Source organism: Geospiza fortis, unplaced genomic scaffold, assembly GCF_000277835.1.
Source record: "Geospiza fortis unplaced genomic scaffold, GeoFor_1.0 scaffold231, whole genome shotgun sequence".
NCBI lineage: Eukaryota > Metazoa > Chordata > Aves > Passeriformes > Thraupidae > Geospiza > Geospiza fortis.
Window position 1 is genome coordinate 5,002,846 of NW_005054351.1, and position 22,267 is coordinate 5,025,112.

The 22,267-nt window shown below is 37.5% G+C and overlaps 1 protein-coding gene across 2 annotated transcripts in view; it reads left to right on the plus strand.

Moving 5' to 3' along the window:
- The first annotated feature begins 377 nt into the window (after positions 1-377).
- ANO10 (anoctamin 10) overlaps positions 378-22,267 on the plus strand; it is a 120,250-nt gene continuing 98,360 nt past the window's right edge. The window contains exons 1-11 of one of the 2 annotated variants that reach the window (XM_031058893.1): positions 378-430; positions 2,729-2,902; positions 3,935-4,117; positions 5,445-5,579; positions 7,111-7,230; positions 9,135-9,704; positions 12,026-12,081; positions 13,524-13,598; positions 14,549-14,731; positions 18,096-18,287; positions 20,394-20,522. In XM_031058893.1, coding sequence (XP_030914753.1) covers positions 2,743-2,902; positions 3,935-4,117; positions 5,445-5,579; positions 7,111-7,230; positions 9,135-9,704; positions 12,026-12,081; positions 13,524-13,598; positions 14,549-14,731; positions 18,096-18,287; positions 20,394-20,522 — 1,803 coding nt within the window. In that variant the 5' untranslated portion in view covers positions 378-430; positions 2,729-2,742. The remainder of the gene's footprint in view (positions 431-2,728; positions 2,903-3,934; positions 4,118-5,444; positions 5,580-7,110; positions 7,231-9,134; positions 9,705-12,025; positions 12,082-13,523; positions 13,599-14,548; positions 14,732-18,095; positions 18,288-20,393; positions 20,523-22,267) is intronic. The other variant, XM_005423396.2, reaches the window with a different exon arrangement.

Consider the following 22,267-nt stretch of genomic DNA (forward strand, 5'->3'; position numbering starts at 1 on the left):
GAGGGCCCGCCTGAGGGCGGGCATGGCGCGGACGCGGCGGCTCCCGGGGCCGCCGAGCGGGTGGAGGCCGGGCGGTAAGCCTGGCTTTGACCCGCTCTGCGCCCACACGCCCTGGAAAAGGGCTGTAGCTCCCTCTGCCCTGAGCTGACAAGGTGGTCCTCGGTCGTGGGTTGGAGTCGATGGTCCCAGACGTCTTTTCCAACCTGATTAATTGTGACCGCCACCCCGCCACTCCGTGAGAGCGGGAGCTCGAGGCTTCGAGGGCCTTCTTGGGTTGTTCCCTGTGCTTCTGGGTCTGTCACTGGTTGCACAGTGTGTAGGATGAAAGAAGAGGCCAAATTACATCCCAAATTACCTCTCATAGGGTCCGTGCTGGGCGTTGGACAACCTCATAGGAAAACTGGAAATCATGCAGACACGATTTGGAAGAGTACGTCAGCTCTGTTGTAGTTTTCAGTAGTAATAAGCCTGAAAATAACAAACTGAAAGAGAGTAGTTTTGGGTTCGATATTAGGAAGAAGCTCTTTACTGTGAGGGTGGTGAGGCACTGGCACAGGTTGCCCGGAGAAGCTGTGGATGCCCCATCCCTGGCAGCATTCAAAGCCAAGCTGAATGTGGCCCTGAGCAGCCTGGTCTAGTGGAAGGTGCTCATTCCCATAGCAAGGGAATTGGAACTAGGTGATCCTTAAAGTACCTCCAAACCAAACCATTCTTTGATTCTGTGATGATTCTGTGATTCTTACACAGTCACCATGCCAAGGACAATGATTCTGAATAAATGATTGGAGCCAAGTTCACTGAGTAGCACACTTTATTAAAAAGGCTGTTTTCAAGAGATAACTGTTCTGCAAAGCAATAGTCTTAACCAGTAGGTAGTATTTATTAATTATCTAGTGCTTTTCATTCTTTGAATTCTTTAGAGATGTCAATATATACAATGTGTCAGGCATAATTTTAGCAAACCCCTGCAAACCCCTGATTATGGATAGTGACGGATTAAGGTGCAGTGACTTGTCAAGACAGTGTAGGTAGTCACTGACAAGCTCAGTTACAATGCCTCATCCCTGGTTATGTTTTTCTCTGGTTCATTTTGTTTGTACAGATACACATCTGAATTTTTAAAAACCACTTTATTAATCTGGTGCATTTTTGAAAATACATGAATACTTGGGTTCAGAGCTGTAAATGTGTATGTTGCAGAATTGTGTGCCTGTGAAAAGGCAAGTGAAACTAACCAAAGGCCCCATTGAAATTTGCCTTGAAAGCTTTTTTCTGCAAGCCAAAATTGACAAGTTGAATAGACTTGTTTATTATGATATCCATGTGTTTACAGTATCATTACATTTTGTAGGATAATTTATAATAAATACTGGAGGCTGATTTGTCCTTGAATCACAGAAGTATAATGGTCATAAAAGCTGAACTACATCCTTAAAGCAACTTCCTTAGAAATTAAATACTTTAACAGGAGTGGGGAAACTGCTTAAAGGCAGTGGGTAAATTCCATTCTTTAGTCAAGTTAATATAAAAAAAAATACCCCAAACGAAAATCACCAAACCTTCCCCTCACTTTTAAATTTAGTAAATTAAGTCTGTCATAGATTTTTGTTTGGGTTTTTAAACTTTTTTGTAACTGAGTAGGTTAGGTTACAGATTTGTTTTATATCAACATTTCATAGTTGCTTTATGAAGCATGATACAATGATCTCTGTAGAATAATTTATACAAAATTTGTTAACAAGACAAAATACAAGTGCCTGGTATTGTTCAGCCTGAAGAAAAGAAGGGCTCGGAGGACACCTCATCACTCTCTATAGCTACTTGAAAAGAGGTTGTTGCAAGGTGGGGGTCTGCCAAGTAACTAGTGATAAAACAAGAGAAAATGGCTTCAAGCTGTGCCATTAAAATTCTGTGAAAAATTTGATCATGGAAAGGGTTGCCAGGCATTGAAACAGGCTGTCCAGGGAAATGGTTGAGTCACCATCCCTGAAGGTATTTAACAGCTCTGTAGATGTGGCTCTTAGGCACATTGTTTAGTGGTGGACTTGGAACTTCTGCATTAATGGTTGAACTCAGTCTTGAAGGCCTTTTCCAGCCTAAATGGGTCTGTGAGTCTATAAAGGCCTGCTTAGATAATTTGGAGTATTTACACATGAAGTCGTGCTGTCAGTGCTTTACAGCTGGACTTTGTCACAGAACACTTGGCATGTAGGTTCCAAAAAGTCATTTAAGTGCTTTGAGTGTAATCTGCCTGTCAGTGTGATAGGTGTCTTACTCACCTACCCGAGATGGTTATAAATCTCCTTGGTACGATTGAAGCTTCACAAGATTAACTGAGAAGGTTCTTCCTTATAATGTGTTTGCATACTCATGGCACGAGAAGCTTATTGATTTTTAAATACCTGTTTGACTATGTTTCTGTTAATGTTTTCATTTGCTGGCAAATACACTGTCAGAAGTAGCAAGCTGTTGTTTTTGAGGATAGTTTCACCTTATTGATTTGTTTTAATTTATTTATTTGCTTTCCTCTCAGTACTGCTTTGCTATACATAGCAACAGCAGAGAACTGCAGAGGTTACTCAACCTGGTAGTAGTAAATGCATTAAAGTGCACACCTATGCCTTTGACAAGCACAGACTTGTGCAACTCACTACAGTAAAGTTTGTTGGTTTTTGATTTGTACCAGATATTTTTTAGCACTTGCATTTGATTTTGGTTTTGTATGTAGCAAGCTCTCATGACATGGCGGGAAAAATGAAGGAGATGATGGAAAGCTGGTCTTTCTTGGATACTGCTGAGTCTAACTTCAGGCCCCTGGTTGTAATTGAACTTGCAAAAGGCACCAAAGAGGAAACCATAGAATGGTTCACTAAACGAATTGTGGACAAAAAGGCAAATGGAGGTAAGTATAGTATGATCTTCTGTAGCACTTTGAAATGAAATTGGCTGTTACCATAATGTGAAGACATACAGAAAATTAGTTTTCAGGGAATTTGTGGTATAACGATTGCTTGCCAGTCTTGTTTTGCATTTTTTAAACCTTCTTAACCCTGTTATTAATGAAAGCATTGACTTAAGCTCAAATGCCAGTTGAACTCTAGAATTCTTCATTTTTTTTCACTGAAGCCCTGATAACCTATGTTTCAATGTAGTTTTGCTCTCAGTTTTTATAACAGTTGTCTAGACGTGTTTCTCTTGTTGCTTACAGAAACATAGTAAGCCTTGGCTAAATGAAGATGCTTCACATCCTGTCCATAAACCTTCATATCATGTTGTAGAACAAAATTAAATTAGCAGAAAGCAATTTAATCTTGATAACTTCATGTTGGGTTTTACTTAATTTTTTTGTTAGCATGGAGGGTCTTAAAAAGGCAATATTTCATTACTCATTTTGGTATGCTTCTGGCAATTGAAGTTAGTCTAATTTATTTGTAATTCCTTGGACTTTTTTTAAAACTTTTTTTTTAAAAAGTCATTATTTGTGGCTGTTGTAGCTTATAGCTTATGGTCAGTAATATTTCTGTGGCTGATGGATTTGTGATTACAAACTTGCTTTCAGGTCTCTTTTAGGTAAGTTAGGGACGTTTCTGCTTCAAAAATCTAGTCTCCTTAAAACCAATTGAACTGTTTGCAGAAGCACTTCTTGCCTTTATGGTGTGAATCTTAGGGGAATAGATCCAAACAGTCCCCATTGTTCCAGTTCACTGTTGAGAGTGCTTCAACAGAAACAGGGCTAAATCTGGGGGTGACCCTGCAAGATTCTGAAGAACCTATGTCAAGTACTGTTGAAACCTTAACTCTTTGTGCCCTTAAAAAGAGACATTTTCAGCAGTCCTGTTAGCTAGGGCCAATACATTGGATGCTAAAATGCTGGGGCTTTTAGACATAATTTTAATGTATTTTCTTGCTCATTTTACCCCTGTTTACTTTAAAGGTGCACAACTACTGATTAAACCACTGGTTACGGAAAATGGAGTTGAAAATATTTATCTAGTTGGAGCTTCCCACTTAAGGCTGTTGCTGGGAGCTGAAGCTGTAGGTTTGGTGAAGGAATGTAGTGATAACTCAATGAGAACTTTTACCTACAGCAGTAGAAAGACTTTCAAACATTATGCAGGTAAGTAATGGTAGGAATCTTTGTCATTCAAAGACCAAGCCATGAAAAAAAAAAAACAAAACTTGTTTTTAACTATGGAAATTCAAGTTATATAATGAATTTTGGTTTCTTTCACATGACTTTAATTTTTTGCTTGTCTTTTCCTTCACGCTTTTCTATGCTCCAAATAGTCTCTTACTCGTATGAAAGATTTTCTTGGAAAATAAGACAAGAAAAATAATTGATAAACATTAATTTATGATTATCAATCCATGGTATGAATTAATGGAGCAATTTAATTTCTGTGAGCCAGTTTTGAGGCTTATGATCTTAAAATAAGCTGGAAAAAATAGAAGCATTTTTCTCTGTTACATGTACACATCAAACAAACAATAATTAACATTACAGATGCATTCAGTGGGATTTGGGCATGATTAGTGGAATTGTTGCTTTTTACTCTTTTATTTTGTGGGGATGCCAACACAGGAACATTTCCTTTTAAATGTGCTGCTTGTAAGGTATTTAATGCCCTTACAGTGGCAGAACTCATTTTTTGCTCTGCAGGTAAATATTGGAGTTCCAGCTGAGTATTGCTAATGCTTTTAATGTGCCTGTTTCAGTGATGCCTTTCACCACATTTTTCAATATAAAGGTTCTTGGGTCTGTCTGAAACAATTTTTAAGTTTTGTTGTTCAGTAGCAGTTTTGCTCAACACCACTGTTGCACAATAACTGTTGCAGTGCCTTCAGTTTTGTGACCTTGCTTTCCTGAAATTAGGAAGCCTTCAAAAGAGTTGTCAGTTGCAAAAGCGCCACTTCCATTTCTTTCATGCCTTTACATTATTAATACAAATCTGTCACAAATTCTACTGCTAACAGAATCTCTAGGATTAGCTGGATTTCCAACTGCTGTAAACATATTTTGGCTGTATCTCCTGGTATTTTTTCTTTTTAAAAACACGAGTGTAATTTTAGTTTTGTCCAGGTGCAATCAGAGAAATTGTCACCTAGAAAAGAAACCCTGCAGTCTGTGTTGTCTTGGTAGCATTTCTGGTTGCAGTTAAACTATAATGTACTGTTATTCTTTGTATTAGAGTTTTGTTGATATTTTAGCTTCTTACTTAGTATATTTAGGGCAATCGCTATAGTTTCTTATTCCTAATGGGGGAAAAATTGTTTTTATGTCAAGAAAATCTAACTCTTGTTTCCATGATGATAAATTGATGGGGTTGACATAGGTTTGTTGCTGTAATATTTTTTTTCCTGATTCTGGTAATTTTTGTAGTTGTTTGCTGCCAGGGTTGTATCCATGTGCTGCACCATTTCATACAACCTTCCTTTTTATTTAGATGACAATCACGATTTCCTTACAATGGCAGAATGTCAGTACATCATCAAACATGAACTTGAAAATTTGAGAGCCAAAGATGAAAAGATGATCCCTGGATATCCTCAGGCAAAACTGTACCCAGGAAAATCAATTGGTAAGTAATGTAGTTTGTTGCCTCGAACTCACTGAGTTGATGTAGGATAGTGTTCATGGTGAAAAAAAAAATCCTGTAATGAAGAGAAATCCTTCAGATGTTCAAGTCCCACTGTTTTAAACCAAATTTGTTTTTTCACTGCTTCAGTAAAAGGGCAAAAGGCAATGGATGCACAATACAACAAGAGAAATTCTAAATAGGTATCAAGAAAGTATTTTTTTTAACAGGGTAATCAAACATTTGATCAGGGATTTAAAGAGATTGTTGGTAACTGTTGTGGGAGGCTTCTAAATCCTCACTAGACAAGGCCCTGAGCAGCCTGATTTAAGCCACACCTATCACGAAGGTGGACTGGGTTACTTCCAGAGGGCTGTCCACCTTGAGTTGTTCTGTGAGGCTGAGGCTCTGGCCTTATGTTCTCTTCGGCTGGGTAGCTTTTGCACCTGTTGGTGTTATCAATTATTTTTAATTAGTACCAAAAGTATTTATTATTTAAGTTACATGATTGTATATTTGGATTCTCTCTGTATGAAAATACTGGAATGGGTACCAGTGCTCCAGAGTTTCAAATTTCATAATAGGAAGGAAATTTTATTTAATTTATTTGGTTTCCCTGATCTTCCTCTTTGCTTTAAGAACTTTTCCTTTTCATGGGAGAAAGAAGCAATGAGAGCTGGTGCTATTTTTATGGTAACGAAAAGGAGTTTGTTGGCAGAGATGCCAACAAACTTAGGCCAAGATTCTTAGGAGAATGGATCTTAATAATTGTATGTCCTTTTATTAACAGTATCTTTATTCTTTAGTGTTGATCATCGGAGAAGGAGATCTGTGTTCAAAAAATGTAAATAAATGTAGATGTCAGATGAGTTTACATTGGTAATTTTTTATATAGCCAAGGTATTTTTCTAATTGTGTGAAGTAGATGATGATGGGAAATAGCAAAATACTGTCACACTTTAGTGCCTCCCTGTTTTTTAATATATTTTATTTTTTCTATGGTTGTAACTTTAGAGGAGTTTGTTGTTTATACACACATGTAGTATTGCTTTCCATACTAAAGCTAAATACAAATTGTGGAATATGTAGTTTGTTTGCAATGAAGATATGATGCAATTTATGAATTAGTGTAAACTGGTAATTCAAAGGGTTTTTTTTGTATCTTTCCCATAATTAGTACAATGATGGCTTTGTGGCTATCCTTGCAAAGCTACATGTGGCATTTCAGTCCTGACCTGCAGTACCTTTTTGCTATTGAATCTGCATCTGGCTATATTGCAAGGCTGTGGAGTTGTTATTATATGTAAGAAGGTTGCTCTTTGTATTCCAATGGACAGCACAGTACTTGCAGGAATAGGTATAACTGCTGTCAATTTTTTAATTAACATGAGACAATTTTTTTAGGATTTGAGTGCTGGATCTATTTCAAAGGAACTTTAGGCTTGGTAAATACACAACATAACCTATTTACTTATGTCAGCTTCACTGTCCTGTGAAGGAGTGCCAGGTATCTATTTTTTCTTTCCTCTTCTAGTGAGAAGATTATTGACGAGTGGTATTCTTGTTCAAATTTTCCCTCTGCATGATAGAGAAGAGTTGAAAAAGCTTTCTCACAGCTGGTATGGCCGAGTGAAAATTGGTTATCAACCTTTAGGTATGTGAACAGCCTTTGCATTGTGGTCATGCAGTGGAGTTGTGAAATCAGACCACTGCTCTTTTACCATTTGGACAAGATTTTCCTCTTTTAATGTCTCCTGTGTGACCTGCTGAAATGATTCTAGACTTGCAGAATTGGTGGTTCCAGAGTCTGTGAGTTTCCATGTAACAGCATTCTGCACATCACACATTCTCCCCACCCATCAGTAAAGCAGGAACGGTCCAAGCTAAGACTGTTCTTTCAAACTGACTCCTGCCAAGCTCCCACGTCTGGAGCTCCCAAAGCCTTTTTGTGTTGTAGGTGTGTCAAAAGGGTATTTACAACTGTTTGTTTTAAATTCAGTGTCTGAATGAAGAATGTATGTTGTTGCATGCTAGCGTCACTTGAGTATATTTTAGACACTGAATAATCATAATATAATTTTTAGACAGGCAATGTGGAAAGTTAAGTTTATTAAAAAATAAGAAAATAAGCATTTGGGAGCTTGCCAGTTATAAGTCTCTGGTTCTTGCAGTTGTTTGAGGTTCTTTCCTGTGCTGCAGGAAGTTAAATATCTGGCTCGGTAATGCCTGCCTCCAGAGTATTGTGTTAGGAGCCTTACTGTGTGCTGGTCTTTATGTGAGAAAGGTTTTTTTTTTTTTTTTTGGACTGACACTGAATCCATACAAAATTTTGAAGCAAATCCCAGGAGCCTGTTAAGTGTGTACTAATTTAGGGATGTCTTCCATGTTGGAGTGTGGATTGATGCTAATGACCTACACTTGAATGTATTTGTTAATGAATTTTTGATTGACTGGGATGTTGGAGTGCTGATCCTTCTGTCTGTTTACCTTTCCTTCTTGCTTTCAGGGACTTTATCTGGTTGACAATTGTAAACTTCTGTTGTAGTGTTTTGTAAGCCATAAGAATATTCTGGTATTGCATGTGAGGTTTTTTTTGGTGGAAGTGTATTACAGAGGTAATGCACTGTAGTAGTGTATTTACAGTGTCAATTCAGAGGTCATGCTTCTGTGGCTGTTTCTTTAAGCTGGTAAATACAAAACAGTGGCATACAATCAATCTGGTCATCCAAGCAGGCAAAGAGAAGAGATTTCAGCATTCTAAACTCTTTGACAGGCATTTCTGTATCTAATCACTTCTAGATTATATGAATGATAATCCTATATTTTTTTATTAGTAAGATAAGTGATATGTCTTCTTGGAGGTAATATATCTGTCATGAAATGTACCCATTATGTACCCACTTTTCAAGTCTCTGTAGCACCTGAGCAGACAAACTTAGTGAGTACAGCAAGTATGTATTTCATGTATCAGTTGTCTGCTGAAGATAGTATCTCAACCTGAGTACTCTATCTGTGTTTAAGATTTAAGATTTTGATACACCTGTCCATCTGTTCCTTTAGCTCCTTGAGGGTTGTCAAAGCACAGCTAGCCCTTTTTGTCTCTGAGCAAGCTGAAACAAATTTGTTTCCCAGGAGTACATATGCCAGTGGGAATTTTCAGAAGCTGTGTGTCATTTGCTGTTAAAGTGGCTTTTACTATGTCAGATATCCTCCATGACATTCACTGACCAATTCTGTCTGCAAGCATGATAGTGTTTTCTCTTTGGTTGGGTTTTTTCTTTTTTTTCTTTTCCTTTCTCTGGATATCTGTTTGACTTCCTTGTATCTGAATGGTATGTTTATGTGAGTATATATGTAACATTGAAAAAAATAATTCAGATAACCATCTGACTTTTTGTAATAAGGGTGAAGGAAGAAAGAAAACCCAATGATATTTATTGTGTTATTTAGAAAAAAATTATGCCCAATGAAAAATTGTAAGTTCATGTAAGGTCAAGTTTAGTATTGTACTGACATTTCTGTTAAGTGGAGTCTTAGCTGATTCATTTCTTTCTGCAGATGACATACGCTGCTACTTTGGCGAAACCATTGCTCTCTACTTTGGCTTCTTAGAATACTTCACGTTTGCTTTGATTCCAATGGCTGTCATTGGGATTCCCTATTACGTGTTTGCATGGGAAGACTACGACAAATACGTGATGTTTGCCACGTTCAATCTGCTGTGGTCCACTGTGATTCTGGAGGTGTGGAAGCGGATGTGTGCCATCCTGACGTACCGCTGGGGCACGCTGCTGATGAAACGACAGTTTGAGGAGCCAAGACCAGGCTTCCATGGCGTGCTGGGGATCAATCCTGTCACTGGGAGGGAGGAGCCAATGTACTCAAGTATTAAGAGACAATTACGAATTTACCTGGTGTCCTTACCATTTGTGTGCCTTTGTCTCTACTTCTCACTGTACGTGATGATGATTTACTTTGACTTGGAGCAGTGGGCTCTGGATTATCACAAAGAGAATGAGTCTAACTTCAGCAGCTTGATGCTGTACGTGCCCAGTATCATCTATGCCGTTGTCATTGAAATTATGAACTTAATCTATCGGTATGCCGCTGAATTCTTAACATCCTGGGGTAAGAAAGTTGTTCACTCTTCTTTCAAGTTAGAATCCGACTTTCTTTGTAGATCCATTACTGTGAGCTCTTGTTCAGCAGAATGCGAAAGAGATTTCCCAGAGTAGGTTCTTTCTGTGGGGTAAAAGAGATGGCCATTTTAACTTCTTATGTTCTGAGTGTTCTGAGATTGCAGTTTCATATTTGGTTTAATTTTGTCTGAGTCTGACATTCCATCTGAAGGGGGGATCCTGCCTTGCTGCTCAGCCTCTCTCTGCCTTTGGTGCAGAAGTTTCCCTGCCCTGATTTAGCTCTTTGGCTGTCTCAGCAAAAGGGGTGGGGGTACAGCATGAGGTTAAGAGCTCAGAGGTGCATGGATGGCAGGAGGGATTGTCCTGATAAGTTGCACCCACAGCCTGGATTTGCTTACTGTGCTTTCATCTACTGTACATCAGTGCAGAGGGCAGAGGCACTGAGTTAATGGAACCTAATCTAAGCCAACTCTGAATGTCACATGAGAACGTTTATGTATGCTACATATGTAATAAAGACTGGGATTCCACATCCCAATCAAAATGTCTTGCTCTGGGCGCTCTGAGAAGAGGAGGAATGTTAAAATAGATTACCTTTTTTTCCCTCTGTGTGTGTGATTTATTTAACAGATTGGGCCTTGTGTTTTGCAACCTAACATAAGGACAGTGAAATGCTGGTGTTTATTTTGAATTTTAGCACTTCTACAGACATGTGAAGTCACTTTCAGACAAAGTTAATAGGTTAAGCTGATGGTGAATTAACTGCTTCGTGTAGCTCCATATGGCGTTGATTTGCAGGACAGAATCCAGATTAGTAAAGCTGGAAACCCAGAAAATTAACAGAAGAAAGATAAAGCAAAGGGGAGGTTGGTGCAGAAGACAGAGTAAAAACAGGTGTTGAAGTGGGGGTTGGTTATGCTTGCCAAAATGATTTGCTCAGCAAATTCCACCTGACATCCGTGATAGTAAAAGCAAGCAATTTCTTTGTTTGTGACTGTTCAAGGTTTTTATTTAAATAATGATTTTAAAATTCATATCTAGGGCTCAGTTGGCTGTTTTGTTTCATGTTTTTACTGTGCTGCAAAAAAAGGCATTTCTGTGAAATACCCAGTTATGTTGACCTGATAGACTAAAATGTCTTTAACAGGCAACTCAAGGGATTTTTTAATCCAGACTTTTTTTGGGTTTAAGCTGATGTTTCATATTCAGCAGAGGTAGTATTTATGTAACCTGCTACACTGACAGCTTGTGCCTTTTCTGTGCTGTCCAATATGTTTCTGCTGCCATGCTCTGAATAGGCTGAAAAACTCATCTGGCTCTCCTATCTTCTCTCCCACCTGGCATATTTTCAGATAATATCTGACTTCAACAGCTAAAATGACAAAGCCCGGGAAACAATCTGGGGTATTTTAAGCACCCCGTTGCACCCATTTATGAAAGCTGATTGTGTAGTGAAAGCTAAAAGTAAAAATTGCAGTCACTTGAGTGCATTTTCACATGTCAGGCCTAATTTGATGCTCCTGTCAGAGCAGAGCTCTGCTGGTTTGTCCTGAGCGAGGTCCGTAGGTGATGGTGTCTCCTTTCAGCCTTGTTGACACAGCACATGCTGGTGTGCCGCCTTCCCAGTTACTGCTTACCCAGGGTTTTAAAGGTACAATCTAACAAAAGCAGAAAGAAATTGAAAATCTCCCATCCACTTCCCTTTTCTCCCCTCTAGTAAATCAGCCTTGCTGAAACATCAGGTTCTGACAGTCTATCTTCAGTGAACTAAAAATCTCAATTTAGAATGGGTAATGCATCTGTTGAACTTCACATACTCTAGTCTTGCTTTAGAGTGTAGGGTCTTATCTAAATTCCTTGGAGAGAAGTGGGAATATTTCTATGAGCATTTACTGGTTTTGAATCAAATTTGTTATTTTTACTTTTCATTATATATTCCCATTAGTTTTCAGATAAAAGAGCAATCAATAACTAGACACATTTTGTTAAGCCTTATGAGCGATGGATGTTTTTCTCTTATAAAATAGCTCTTCAGGGTAAGAAATAGATAAAAGAAGAAACTTTTGTGGTCGAAAAAATGCTGAAGTTGTAGTCAAAAATATGGGTGGATAATAGTGTGGATCAGTTTAGCTTCATAGATTAAGTGAGATATTGGTACAGTATAAGTTTTTTCTACCACGGGGTGTTGGACAACTATAGATAAGTAATTTTCATGTGGACTAAGTGTCTGTTCACTCTTTGGATAGCAATGTGTAGTAAATGGTAGAAGTTTCTGCTGTTTACTAATTGATAATTTTGTTGGTATTTTAGAAAATCACAGGCTGGAATCTTCATATCAGAATCATTTAATTCTGAAGGTTTTAGTGGTAAGTATGTCCTATAAGCAGCTTTTAAAATACAGCTTCTGCTGTATTTTATTAGTGCTTTCCTAGCATTACCACAGTGACCTGCAGTTTTGCTCTAGGCCAAATAGTAGCACAAATATCACAGTAAACAAGATTTCTGTTATGGTTGCAGTAACTGCTAGACTATTTTAGAAGTCTCTTTTATAGTGGAGAGTTGGCTTTTCATTTGCTTTGAATTGTTTGTTCATTGGATGCTGTATATATAAGATTCTCTTAATTGGTGTGGTCCTGTCTTCAACTGAAAACTACTTTTTTGCTCAATTTTATGGTAAACCATGTTTTGAAAAGTTCATGTATTAACTTCCACCTATATTAGCATTCAGACAACCTGTCAGAGAAACCTGAAAATACCTGTCCATCAGTCTACTCCTGTGTAGTTCATAGCATATGCAGATTTATTTAATTTATCTAATCTTCTTGTTTCCTTTTTGAAAAGATAATTTAAATTTCTTCCTTTTTTATTTCCTCAATTTCCTTAGAGCTCCTTCTTTATTTTTTTCACCATGCTTTTGTGTGTGTGTGCGTGTTTATTTGGGGTTCATTTGTTTCATTTTGGGGCTTTCTTTGTGTTAAATCTTGGTGTTACCCATCTGTTACTGGTAACCTCTGGATCTAAAACTCTTGTAGCTATCACTTAAACTTTGTCTCCTCCTATAGCCTTTCTTGTAAAACTTAGGACCATTTCTTTTTCCCCATAGGGTATTTATACAAAATCATTAAAAAAAATTATGAACTGTCAAGTGTAAGTTTCCCCCAGATTTCATTCTCAGTCTGTGAATGGCTCTCTGCATTCCCAATATTATCTGTATTGACCCAAGGCTCCAAAACAGGAGCTGCAGCACCTACAGCATGTAGGAAACTTCGGAGTTTGATTAAATACTGTTGATTATATCTCATTTTAGAAGTAGGGAGTATTTCTCTTAGCCATAAAACCTTTTGAAGTGATTAAACATCAACTGCAGCTAACATATATAAAGGACTGTTTTTAGAGATTGAGAGACATATCAGCCAACATGTATATTTTGACAAAGTAGCTCTTTTAAAATAAGTCAGTGCTCTAAATAAAGATCAATATATCCCCTTTCTAATGTTGTCTGGAGAAATTGCCAAAAAAATTAAAGTTAAGTAGAAGGTGATGTGTTTTTATTGTCCACATTTTGTAATTCAGTCGTAGCTCTCTTTCTTCTTCACTTTGCTTTAGGAGAGCATTAAGCTTGTTAAGTGGAAAAACTGAGTAAGAACAATATTGAAAATGTGTTTCTTCTGACCTAAGGGTAAAGAAAATTTTGATGGGCAGTTTACATCTTCATGGAAGCCATTTAGTCAGGGTAGCTGTTAAGTTAGATGATATTCTGCATCTGAACTTTTGCTCAAGAACTAAAACCAAGTATTTTTATTTGCAGTTCAACTTCTTAAATTGTTTTGCATCTCTATTCTACATTGCCTTTGTGATGTTTGATATGAAGCTTTTGAGGCAGGTGAGTTCCAAGAACATCTTAAGTGTTGGTGAATCTAGAAAAATAAAGGATTGATTAAAACAGATTTCAGTATTTATTCTAAAACATAAACTTGGCAATTAATATATTTCACCTATATTTTCTTAGAAATCTAGCTTCCATGTTTCAGTTCCCCTAACATTATTGCAGAATCATAGCAGAGTAGAGTAATTATTTCTGCATAAATGAGGAACTGTTTTCAAATAAATTTGATTATTCTTTCACACAGATGAGACTGGGAAATTTTCATTTCCTCTCTATTTCCTTTTATGTTAGAAGATGTTCTTCTCTGTAGTCTTCTTAATGAGAGACTCTTGAGGATAGAGTCGTGATTAAGTTTGACTACAGTGAGGATCTGAGAAGAAATAAAAGCAAAAATGATTTGTAGTTGGTATTTTAAATCAACTTTCACACTCAAATCCATGAAATTTTGGTATAAGGAAAATATTTTTGCTCTTAACATAATGAGCAGTACAACAAGAACTTCAGTTCAAGACCTCTGTTACTGTGAAGTGAACTGTAGCAAAACACTTTACATACCTATACCAGCCATAATATTTGTGACATTTTCTCTACTTTCAGGTAAAATCAATTAAAAAAAGCATAGAAAAAATTCTGTCTTTAGTTCTGTGAATGTCATTGGCATATATTAAATATGCATTGCCCTTCATTGTACTTGGTGTACTGTTTTCAAGATACAACCAGATACACAAAATGTTTAGACTGCTAACTCCTAATTAGTCCTTTTCAGCACCCAGCAAAGGATGGAAACTAGATCATCTACACTTTTTGCATGCTATTCCTAGGTTTGTTAGGCTGGCCTTTTTTCATAGTACAGTAACTTAGAGTGTTACTCGAGCTCACAGAATTGCAAATGATCATTGTTTCATCACAATTATATTAATTTTCATTTATTTTTTTTTTAACTTAAGAGCTTGGCCACTTTGCTGATAACTTCACAGATCCTCAACCAATTTGCAGAATCCTTGCTTCCTTACTGGCTCCAGAAGAGATACAACAAGAGGATGAAGAAACGCATGTGCTCCAAGAAAACTGATATGGACCTGTCATTAGCTGAACAGGTCAACATGGAGAAAGAAATGGGAACCTATTTGGTATGTTGTAGTGCTTGAGAGAGTTAAAACTTTTCTGGGCTGTAGTTCACAGAGGCATCAGCCAAGGCAAACAAGAATATTTTTGGCTTTCTGGTATGACAGCTTATTTCCAGCTTCATCAGCTTTGCTGGTAGCTGTTTATGCAGCTGTGTGTTATCCTGGATCAGGAAGTGGATACAGTGCAGGATCCTAGTAACAGCAGAATGAAGGGGAAGGAATGAATAGCTCTCTCTGAAGCTACCTAACCCCATGCCACTGGAAAGAAGTATTTGTGTAATATGCCTTTATCCCCAACGCTAACCCAAAGACTATCAGGATGAGTAGGTTGGCACAGGAAAGAGGGAAATTATTTCTGTTTTGGTTTGATTTTGCAGTGGTATAGTTTAAATGGTCAGTTAAAGTAGAGCCTATGAGAGAGAGCTTAGGTCTGGGTGAGGCCAGAAACAGAAGACAGAAGAAACCAGCTTTCCAAAACAATTTTCCTGTTGAATGCTCTAGCCTCTTGAAACCACAGCTTTGGTATTCCCTGTCTTCTTCGTTCTGTTCTTGACCACCTCCTACCCAGTATAATTTTTAATTGTATTTAGCAGATTCCATGCAATTCGTTACTTAAAAATCTAAAGGAATTTACACAGTGGACATCAGTGTGTATGTTAAGGCTTCACAGACTGGCTGTCAACTTGTGACTATGCTGCAAGTCACAAGAGTTTTAGTACTGTATGATTTTTTCTTTTACAGAATAAGAAGTACATGTAGATAGTGTACCTTTCATGTAAAAGGTAGATGTTAGCAGTTTGAAAATTTGATAGTAACACCATATCAGATTCTTTCTGCATGAAGTGCCATGATATGGGAAAAGGAGAAAGAACTATCACCTTTACGATTTAAAAACTCTACAAATGTGTTCCTGTGTGAAGGTTGGAGGGAGATAGAGTTAGACAGCCTGTCTTGCAGTGCAGAACACAGCAGAAGTCCCTGTGTTAGTGTCTGAGCTGGTAAATCAGCACAGTCCAGCACTGCACCTGTGCATCGGCCAGCACAGCTCCCAGAGTTCTATGTGTCAGCATCAAGCTTGACCAAATAAGCTCTGCCTCTTAGACCTGAGCTGACTCCTGATTCTCAGCTGTCACTGAGCCAGTGACAAAGCCAGTGTGGTGTCTCTGAGTGACATTGCCCAGTGCTTCTTGTGCAGGGCTGGATCAAATGAATCTGCACCTGTTGTACTGTTATACCCTGAATAGTTTTTCACGGATACCCAAGAGGTCAGTTGTAAGGAGTTAGGACTTTGCCTTGGATGTGTCCACTGCTAGCCTGTTTCAGTTCTAAATACTGTGTACTCAAAGTCTTAATTTTATACTCAATCTAAAGATTATTGTTTTGCTGTGCTTGTGAATAAATGATATTAGACTGCTGATTTGTTTGCAGGCAGTGAGCTGTCAGCAGGCAAGAATATTTCTAAAATTAAAACTGTCACAAGGGGGAAGCATTTGACTGTTTAGTAACTGTGGAGTCTTGGCAGAATTCTGTGTTTCAGGCTCTTTTGTTTTGATTCCTTCTTTCACATACTCTTCAGCATTTAATTCTCTATTCTTTTTGTCCTCATTCTCGCTTACTTTTCAAATATCCAGTCCTTAACCCTGTTTAAGATATAAAACATCCTGCAATAATTTTTTAATTATTATTTTTCTAATTTTTGCTTCACTCCTCTAGTTAATTTTCTCCCTTAATTTACTCTTGTTTTTGTTTCCTTGATGCCGTAGCATGTTGTGGCTACCAATGGCACAGTTACAAACTTCTTTAACATTGTCTCAGACTCCTACACAGAGTCATTGTTTTCCTACACAGAGCTTCATAAATTGAGTAGGAAAAAAAGAAATACTTATTTATCTCATACTCTGCTGTTCTAAAAGCCAGTAGGTATTGGGCAAGGAAATGAGAAGAGTGAGGAAGCAGTGGGAATACTGTGAAATTACCAGAAGGAGGAGCACAAAGGAAAGCTCTCTCTCTGCCTGCAGTGATTGTCTGAGAAAATGATAGCAGTAGCAGATGTGTGGCTGCCGTTCCAGTGGACATTCCTGCAAATGTCCCTAAAGAAGGCCTTAGTAAAATTTAGAGCTTGTACAAAATGTTTCTGAGGAAAAAGTCTAAATGGCTTTCAAAGTTAGGTAGCTGTTCATAGTCTGGCCTGCAGACTGGTTTGTGAGACTGAACTATACTGTAGAACTTCAAAACGAGCTCAGGTGAGAAATACAATTAATGAGTACCCCATGTTGATTTGTGAGCTTGCAGGCTTCTTCTGCCTCTGTTTCCTAGGAGAAAAAAGCACTCGGTGTTGGAGAGGGCAGTCAGTTTAACAGCTATGACAGGCAAAAAAAATAGAGAACCATGTATCTGATGCATGGAGCCAAAACCACTTTCATGTGGTTCTTACAATAATTACAGTTACTGTCAAGTCTTCATAATTTCAGTTTTGAGAGAGAGGACAATACATGTGTCTGTGAAAATACAAGATACCTAGATCCTACTTTAACTTTGTGGTATTTCACCATCCTTTGTTTATGAGCACTTTTTCTTTAAAAGGGGTTGGTTTGGTTCTTTCATTAAAAAATTGCTGCAATCATAGCAAACTGTTATTAATACTACAAAACTTATATGCAAACAAATATATGATCACCTACATGTGAGTACTTAATCAGCATTTAAGTACCCACATTCTTGGTTCAAAGATCAGGGGATAAACCTATTGGGATTTGTTAAATAGGGTTTTTTGTTTGCACTAATTATTCCTTTCAGATGCCAGTGCTGCCTTGTAGATTTCAATCTTCAAGTGAACCAGTAATTCTATCCTACCCATTTTGAAATAAACAAGCAGAAATACTGGAAAAGATTTGCCTACCAGCCTACCATTCTGGTTAGGTCTTTCATGGACAGTCTGAAATGCTAGGACTTTTGTGGCCACAGTGCTCTCAGGAGGATGTTCTGCCAGTTGAAATGCATGGTGCTGTTTTTCTATTGCTCGCTGTTGATTCTGTCACTGTTTAACTGAGATGCTCAGAAACCTGCATAAGTTGAGTGTGTTTATGTAGTTACTTCATGTAAATAAGGATAGGAAGTGTGACTTGCATAAAATGCATTAGGCAAAAGGAAAAACCTGGGCCTCCCCTTATGACAAGTTTTTAGTGATTGAATAATTCCAAATTAATTGGATTTTAAAAAAATTATTCTTATCTATTATCAGCAGTCATTTCTAAACAGCTGATTTGGGATGAGGAAACATGTTTACAACTGTAGTGCTATTTCTGTGTTTGTCATAGTTTTTTTGTAGGTTAAAGTTGGTTGCCCTTATATTTCCTCTGTTTTTCAGGGTACTTTTGATGATTACCTGGAGTTGTTCCTACAGTTTGGCTATGTGAGTCTTTTCTCATGTGTTTATCCACTGGCAGCTGTTTTTGCAGTGTTAAACAACATCACAGAGATATACTCTGATGCCTTAAAGATGTGCAGAGTTTACAAGCGTCCATTTGCAGAACCCACAGCGAATATTGGTGTTTGGCAGGTAATTTTTGTGTCTTTTTTTTTTTTTCTATTCATTTGTCTAAAAGAGGTTTCAGCACCAGTATGAAAGCTTTGTGTTTGTCCCACGAGCCACTTCAAAGTTCAGTAGGTACTTTGTTCTCTTCAATGCCTTGGAATATCATCTGTCCAACTATATATCCCAGTGATCTTTTTGGTGTGGTTTTTGACCACATGCCTTTTAGCTGCCTTGGAAAAAAAAGCAAATTTTTTCTTTAGTTCTTGTGTATGTATTGTACTTCTATTGCAACTTCAATAAAGCAAAGCTTCCAGCTACTGCCCAGTATTCTTTATAGGCAGTGTATTTTAGAAATGGTAGCTTCTGATGGTAACTCAGAAGTGTGGAGCACAGCAGGGCTTTCAAAAGAAATGGAAGAATAGGTAAGTAGTTGTATTCCTAAGCCAGGCTTGTGGCCTATGCACCCATGGTTACTGGTGCTCAAGCTGACTAATTTGAAAATAACCTGGACCTGTGAGCAGGAGCTGGAACTTTCTGCACAGCCTGAACACTGTAGTCTATCTAAACAATTTCATGGTAATAGTACTGGGTTAAGCATTTTCTGTCCTCACTTGTTTGTCCATGCAGTCATGCTGCCACCAGCTATTTTGGGGCCTGTGGAGAGTGCTGCATCAGTGAACTGATCCTGAGCAGAGTTTTCTGGAGTGACTAAATTGCACCCAGAAACTTTAGCATTCCATAATAGCAGTGCTTGATAAGGGAATGTGATAAGGTTGGGGGACCTTTCTAGGAGATGATTCATATTCTAGTTTTATTTAACAGGTTTTCTAATGTTATGTAATGGAGATAAAGGGCACAGTGAGCTAATGGATTATTCCGTTTGGAGGGGTTGTAAGTGTTATCAAATGAAGCAAATGAGAGGTGAGAAATGAAATCCTGAAACCTCAAGTAAAACATAGCGTAAAAACATGCAAACCTAGGATTCTGAGCAATGTTCGTTAGACACATGCATAGATATTAATGAAGGGGACTTAGAGGTGAAGTCTTTTAATAATATGCCATTAAAATGTGTGAGTTACAATCTGATTGCATTTTAACATGGGATGTACTTTCTCAGTCCAGGTCTATGCTGCCAACATCTTAATGCTACAGCTGCATTGACCAATTGTGTAACCAACATTGTGTAACCACCAGAATAATCAGGCTGTGGTCATAAGACACAAGTATAGCTGCAGATGTATTAATAGCTTTTTTTTTTTTTTTTTGCTAGAATAGTTTGTTTCAATCAAGGGAGTAGGCTGAAAAATTATAACATTACTACAGTACTGTAATTTTGTTTTATGGTGTCATTTTTTCAACTAATGGCAGAAATGAATGTGCTTTGTGAATTAAAAATAACAACTAACTTTTCAAGTCATCCATTTCATATGGGGAATAAAAGCATTTGCTGAAAGATTTCTGTTAAAGGAATACTGGAATTATTTTATCAGGTGAGCTGAGTCACTAGCTTCTTGTCAAGGAGAAAGTTATTTCTGCTAATTCATTGTGACAGTCACTACAATTCAATGTCAGTCTTTCTCATTGCAGACAGGACCTTGGAATAAGTAACCATTATACTGCAAATGCAATTGTTAAGCTGTATTAATATTTTCAGACATTTTGTGGGAGCTCTGTAGGCAAGAGCTTCTTAGACTTGTGCTATTGCATGTGTTTAAATGTAAATCTGTCAACAAATCTCAAGTGGTTGTGATTTTAAAAAGCCATTCTGAACCTTTTCCTCTTAACATTCAGACAGAAACTCCAAAGCCAGTGTTAGGACTACTAGTTCCTCTTGGAATTTTGCACTTTTTCCTTTATCCTGAAATAAGTTTGTTTGGGAGTACAGCTGTTGTTGGGAGTGCTTGCTGTTTCATGTGTTCAGGTTACAACCTTGCTGTGGTCTTGTCAAGCTGATGAGGTCTGGACTGCTTGCCAAACAAGTCCTGTGCCATAGAATTCGGAGGATAACAGAAAATAAGTTAAACTTATGGGTCTTCTGAGGCTTTAATGAAGAGAGGTACCATTCAGAGCAATTTGGGGACTAGTAAGCTAGAGGTAATGGTCATAACTGTAAATATATTTTTATTTCAGCTGGCCTTTGAAACTATGAGTGTAATATCAGTTGTTACTAATTGTATACTGATTGGAATGTCTCCAGAAGTGGATGCCCTTTTCCCAGACTCAAAAATGGACCTTATTCTGACTGTGGCATTGGTAGAGGTAAGTCTGCCTTCAAAAATGCATGTTGTAGCAAATAACCCAAAACCAGTGAAAATGATAGCAGGAATTAGACTTCACCTCACATTTTATATTAGAAGGAAATTAAGATTTCCCTATCAAAGAAGTGTTTCAAAGTCTTTCTTTTTGATTTCTTTCTCTTGTGTGTTTTGATTTACTGTGAATGCTGTTGCCATACTTTCCCAAGCATTCCCAAGATACCGAGCATTTGTTGCTTCATGTACTTCAAGTATTTAGTAGTGCTATTTCAAGAAGCAAAATAATCACGTTTTTGTGAACTGTTTATTTCTCTGCTTTGGTCATGACCCGAGCATATCTAAAAAGACTTCCTACATAATCTTTATGGATATATCCTGTAGGGCTTATCTGAAACAACTGTGTGTCATGACTGTAAATATTTGTGATTGTAACAGCATTTGGGTTTAATCTTTTCCTGATTCCTTGTAGTAAGCACATCAGTGTCATTCCTTTTCAGACATGGAGGGATGACTGTGGGTATTTTACAGAACTGATATTGCAGGACTTTGCCCTTATAAATCCTTCCTTCAGGGCTTTCTTATATTGTATTACCTTGATTTTTTCCATTTCTATTTTAGCTTTTAGAAACTGCATTACTTTTCTCATGGCAAAAGGTCTGGATTTTGTATGTGTAGTTACAAAAGTGCATCACCTTACAGAGGTGCATCAGGAGCATTTATTTCTTATTTGTTCATTTTACAGGTATTAAGTGTTATGCAATGAATTATGAGCTTGCTTTGAGTTTTATTTTCCAAGCCTTAAGGTTTGCAGAGTTAGCTGTAAATATGAATCATGTCAACTGGTTTGCTGGAATTTGCATCTACAGGCAGCCTGAATGCACTCTTCTATTATGCACATGTGGACATTTACATTGACCTCAGTGAGGAGTAGTTGTAATATAAAACTAATTTAGCAAGTCAAATGCAATGATATAGGTCATTCCTGGACAACATATCTAGAGAGGTGATATTTTGAAAACTGGATGAGTAAATGTAAACAGTATGGATTTCTGACACCTCAGAGATGGGGCTGTTTTTGCCTTTGCTTGCTGTGTGTTAGACTTTTATCTGTTTAAATGTGAAGCTGGCTATTTGATCTCTAGGCAGACCTCTGTTTCTTGGTAGACCAAAGGAGAAGACCATCATTTTTCTCTAAATTTAAATTCTGTTTATATGCAGCCCTTTAGGGAAAATGAATTGCAGCGCAATAATTTGGTAGCTCTTGGAACTCCTTAACATTGTATCTCAGATTATCTGTAAATACTGTGGAAGGGGAGATTCAGAAAAGTAAGGGAAGAAAGTTTGGACGGAAGAAGTGAATTAGTACTGAGGGGAGGAGAGGGGAAAAATGTTGTCTTATATAGAGAAGCAGCTTTGGTGAAAACCACCAATCTATAATTGTCATGGTATGTGAAGAGGCTGTTGGAGGCTAATACTGGATGAGCCAGAGGAAATTAAAGGTATTAATTTGGTTAAAGAAAAGTCAAGTTTTCTCTAATTATTCTGCTTAATTAAAAAAACCCAAAACAACCAAACAACAAAACAACATGCCATGATGCAGTGGTCTGAAAAGATCTGCTAAAAAAGTTTTTGATTAAAAGTAACCACTATGCCTGATGATTTAAAATATACCCGTCCCTGATTTTTTTTTGGATGGTTGTTTTTCTGTTACTACCAGCTATTTGTTGTCCGAGAAAACAGAGATACAAA